General features: G+C 46.9%; 1 protein-coding gene across 1 annotated transcript; it reads right to left on the bottom strand.

Annotated features, from left to right (window-relative positions):
• Positions 1-812: 812 nt before the first annotated feature.
• SMIM36 (small integral membrane protein 36) lies at positions 813-1,094 on the bottom strand. Its single transcript, XM_069067386.1, has one exon. The coding sequence runs from the start codon at positions 1,092-1,094 to the stop codon at positions 813-815; it is 282 nt and encodes a 93-aa protein (XP_068923487.1).
• Positions 1,095-1,879: the final 785 nt, after the last annotated feature.

Below are 1,879 nucleotides of genomic sequence, written 5' to 3'. Positions count from 1 at the left end.
TCTCCTTTTGTAGATCGGGAAACAGACACTTAGAGAGGTTAAAGACTTGCCCAACATCACCCAGGTAGTAAGTGAGCAACTTGAAATTTGATCAGTGGTCCTCGAACTCCAAACCCACACACCTTCACACTTTTCCAACCAAACCTCTTGACCTATCGCTGCAAGGCACCCATACATTCAGTAATTCGAGTCTTCAGTAAGTCAGAGCAGGCTCCTGATTCCATAAATTCTGTGTTTGAAAGTCCCTCTATACAGCATTCACTGCCCACATCACAAAAAGATGCCTGGGTTCACAGGGAAGGAAAACTAGTACAAAGAGACGGCCATGTGCATTTATGGGCATGATCCAGAGATGAAATGACACCAAATGAACGTTTTGGAAAGTGAGGATTTGCTGAAGGCAGAACAGCTGTAAGCCCATCTCATTCCTCACGGAAGTTATATGTTATATGGGTATCCCTTCTGTTGCCTCTGTGACTTAAATGTTAATCTCTCCCTCCAGAAGCTTTTATATTTCCTGTCCTGTCCTGACAGCAGGTTTGCAGACTTAAACGTGCTATATCCATTCTAATAATATCATCGAGATTTTCCTACTGGAGAGCATGACCAAACGCCACCCTTCTAGCTTAATAACCCCAAACGGTTAATTCAGCGGCAGCAAAGTTGGGGGCGGGGTGGGCAAGGGTAAAGAGAGGGAGGGCTTCTACTTACTTGCCTACGCTGGTCCTGTGCCAGGGGAAGGCAAACATGACGGAGGAGGAGAGCCTGTCAAGAAAGAGTCCAACCCTTGCCCACTGCCTGCCTGGCACCCTTCAAACCACTGTGCTCTTCTTCCCAAGAGGAGCTGAAGCGCCATAAGGCAGGCCAGGTCCCTTTGCCCAGTGGCTCCCAGGAGAACTCTGTTGCATTAATACCAGCTGGATGGACGGCTGAGAGTCCAGAGGGGCCTCGGGTGCGTATTCTTTACTGGGGTCTTTCCCTCTGCAATCGTAGAGGATACAGGAGATGAGAAAAACCAGCAGCAAGATAACATAACTTGCCACTAGGATAATCAGGTTCAAGGTAACAGGATCAATTTCCAGGTAAAACTCCATCTCCTTACCCCACTGAAAGGGCAGAGGAACAAGTTTCTCCCTTGCTTGGGAGAGCGAGCCTGGAATGACCAGAATAGATTCATTGGCTCTGTGGTAAAAATACATTAATCCCCAGCCCTCCAGGAGGACTAGCTGATGAAAGCGCCTCACTTTAATAACTTAAGCACCTTCTTTTAATTCTGTATTTCCCAAAGCACAGAAGCTGCCTCTCACAGCTCACTCGATGTTTGTTTCCCTATGTCCCCTCCCTCCCCACCAAATGCCTCTGGACTGTTAAAATGACCAGAGGGGTTTGGGTAACAATACACAGGCAACATTTATGAAGCACTTAATATGCATGATGAGGACATGGGTGAGAGAATGAGTATTTATATAGCGCTATGTGCCAAGCGTTTTACAAGTATCGGCTGATTTAATCCTCACAAGGACCCTGAGAGGTAGATGATAGTAGTACCATTTTACAGTTGAGGAAACTGAGGCAAAAGAGGTTTTAGTGACTCGCTCAGGGTCATGCAATTAGTAAATGTCCCCGAAGCTAGATTTTTGAACTCAGGTCTTCCTGACTCCAGCCCAAGCACTCTAACCACTGCACGACCCAGCCGTAATGCTTTGGGTTAGGAGCTGGGGGCGTGGCTTCAAAGATAAATGGATGCATACAGCGCCTAACCACACCCTGCCCCCTCTCCTCCTTAGATTACTCTTTAGTAAACATAGAATATTAGAGCTGGAAGGGGTCTGAGAAATAATGCAATGCAATGCTGGAAAAGACCAAATCTGACGCATCC

The sequence above is a fragment of the Petaurus breviceps genome, unplaced genomic scaffold (assembly GCF_028583685.1).
Source record: "Petaurus breviceps papuanus isolate PSGF00001 unplaced genomic scaffold, PetGlider_PUasm1.0 90750, whole genome shotgun sequence".
NCBI classification, from domain to species: domain Eukaryota; kingdom Metazoa; phylum Chordata; class Mammalia; order Diprotodontia; family Petauridae; genus Petaurus; species Petaurus breviceps.
Note: the sequence above shows the minus strand (reverse complement) of the source record. Positions and strands in the feature narration are given on the sequence as shown.

Coding starts and splice junctions, on each gene's coding strand:
- SMIM36 (XM_069067386.1), bottom strand. CDS start 1,094: ATGGAGTTTTACCTGGAAATTGATCCTGTTACCTTGAACCTGATTATC.